The sequence below is a fragment of the Salmo salar genome, chromosome ssa13 (genome assembly GCF_905237065.1).
Source record: "Salmo salar chromosome ssa13, Ssal_v3.1, whole genome shotgun sequence".
Classification (NCBI taxonomy): Eukaryota; Metazoa; Chordata; class Actinopteri; order Salmoniformes; family Salmonidae; genus Salmo; species Salmo salar.
In genome coordinates this window covers 77,985,526-77,988,142 of record NC_059454.1, presented here as the reverse complement: position 1 = coordinate 77,988,142, position 2,617 = coordinate 77,985,526, and the positions used below count along the sequence as shown (strand labels likewise).

The 2,617-nt window shown below is 39.8% G+C and overlaps 1 protein-coding gene across 1 annotated transcript in view; it reads right to left on the bottom strand.

The window, feature by feature from the left end:
* Positions 1-286: 286 nt before the first annotated feature.
* The window catches only part of cssa13h11orf54 (chromosome ssa13 C11orf54 homolog), a 9,833-nt gene continuing 7,502 nt past the window's right edge, over positions 287-2,617 (bottom strand). Inside the window, exons 7-8 of the mRNA NM_001140908.1 lie at positions 900-1,016; positions 287-816 (exon numbers count right to left, since the gene is read on the bottom strand). Of these exons, the coding sequence (NP_001134380.1) occupies positions 643-816; positions 900-1,016 (291 nt within the window). The 3' untranslated portion in view covers positions 287-642. The remainder of the gene's footprint in view (positions 817-899; positions 1,017-2,617) is intronic.

The following is a 2,617-nucleotide window of genomic DNA, read 5'->3' as shown; positions in this document are numbered from 1 at the left end:
GCCTATTTCTACAATTTCCTCTTAAAAACTGATTTTTAACCTAACCTTAAATTAAGAAATGTGCAGGGATATTTATGATATAGCCACTTTTGACTTTTCTTAACTAGTGACAACCATGAAAGGCAGCGAAGCTTTCTACATACCTTTCTGCATTCCATTACCTGGTATAAGGTAGAAACATGCATGTCATGTCAGTGGCCGTGATTAAGAAGATCAAAACAGCAAACTATCATGAGTAAATTGTGACTGACTGATCTACAAATAATAATGAAATGTATATTTTTTTCATTCGTTATTTTTTCATTTATTTTCACACACACACGTCACTGACAGGTAGTTTATTCCCTAAAGTACAACGTAATGAAATGTTACAATTATTTGAATCAAATGCATTTTTATCAAACGATTCATGAAATGTTTGAGTTATTGTTGAAAACGTTTAGTTTTAATTAATTGCACAATATTGTCCTGACTAAAACAAATGTGGTCTTTGTTGTAAAATCATCAAATCAAAGGCCTTTAGAAAAATGCATAAAGTAAAATAGATTGTAGTTGATCATCAATCATTGATTCAGTTAGATAATCAACATCAAAAAGGTAAGATTTTCTAACATTAATTTGACTGTCAAGTTGTGTCATGTTTCAGTCTCGCCCAACTTCGTGGGTCTCACTGGGTCGGTCGATGCGGTAGACGAACTCGGCAGGCATGAAGTAACCCAGGTATTCCACAGTGTCAGGAGTGGTGTCTATGTAGTAGTGACCACCCTCTCCATGGTGGCTGAAGCAGTGAGTGTGCTCCACACGTAGGTCCAAACCCTGGATAGTAAAAAGAAAGAGTTAGTAAAAAGAGCAAAAAGAAAAAGGTCCAGTTAGGGATCGTAGATTAAGTCTATACTTACGGGGTCTCTGGAGACCATCACAGACTGGCATATCAGTGGTGCGCTGACCTCAAAATGTTTCAGCCATTTGTTAACATCATCGTTGGAGTTGAGTGGGCAGGTTGAGAACTCCCTTGGCTATGCACAGGGTCACCAGAAAAACAACAAATGGGATTTGGTAATGCTCTCTGAGGCCTCAGTAAAAATGCCTACATAAATTCTGACACTGTTGGTGTCCATTGCTGTGGTTTGATGACAAACATGTTAAGTCATGAAAATTAGTTAAGGGGCAATTGCAATTGCTACATCCTTTTTGGACATATACAGTGCATTCGGAAAGTATTCAGACCCCTTGACTTTTTCCACTGCTACATTAGAGCCTTATTCTAAAATTGATTAAATAAAATAAAAATCCTCAATCTACACACAATACCTCATAATGACCGAGAAAAACAGGTTTTGAAAATGTATTAAAAACAGAAATAGCTTATTTACATATGTATTCAAACCTTTCTCTATGAGACTCAAAATTGAGCTCTGGTGCATCCTGTTCCATTGAACATCCTTGAGATGTTTCTACAACTTGGAGTCCACCTGTGGTAAATTCAATTGATTGGACATGATTTGGAAAGGCACACACCTGTCTATATAAGGTCCCACAGTTGACAAGGCATGTCAGAGCAAAAACCAAGCCATGAGGTCGAAGGAATTGTCTATCGAGATCCAAGACAGGATTGTGTCAAGGCACAGATCTAGGGAAGGGTACCAAAACTGAGCAATCGGGGGAGAAGGGACTTCGTAAGGGAGGTGACCAAGAACCTGATGGTCACTGACAGAGGTCCAGAGTTCCTGTGTGGAGATGGGAGAATCTTCCAGAAGGACAAGCATCTCTGCAGCACTCCACCAATCAGGCCTTTATGATCGCTGCAGCTGTACATAGCCCATCTGTACATTGCCCACCCTATCCCATCTACCTCATCCCCTTACTGTTTTTATTTTATTTACTTTTCTGCTCTTTTTGCACACCAGTATCTCTACATGCACATCTTCATATGCTCATTTATCACTCCAGTGTTAATCTGCTAAATTGTAATTATTTGCTCCTATGGCCTATTTATTGCCTACCTCCTCATACCTTTTGCTGTATATATATATATATACACACTCTTTTTTCTACTGTGTCATTGACTTGTTTATTGTGTTATTGGCTTGTTTGTTTACTCCATGTGTAACTCTGTTGTCTGTGTCACACTGCTTTGCTTTATCTTGGCCAGGTCGCAGTTGTAAATGAGAACTTGTTCTCAACTTGCCTACCTGGTTAAATAAAAAGGTGAAATAAAAAATAAAAATAATATATTAAAAAAATATGGTAGAGTGGGCAGACGGAACCCACTCCTCAGTAAAAGGCACATGACAGCCCGCTTGGAGTTTGCCAAAAGGCACCTAAAGGACTCTCAGACCATGAGAAACAAGATTCTCTGATCTGATGAAACCAAGATTGAACTCTGGCCTGAATGCCAAGCGTCACGTCTGGAAGAAATCTGCCACCATCCCTACGGTGAAGCATAGTGGTGGCAGCATCGTGCTGTGGGGATGTTTTACAGCGGCAGGGACTGGGATACTAGTCAGGATCGAGGGAAAGATGAACTGAGGCAAAGTACAGATAGATCCTTGATCAAAACCTTCTCCAGAGTGCTCAAGACCTCAGACTGGGGCGAAGGTTCACCTTCCAACAGGAC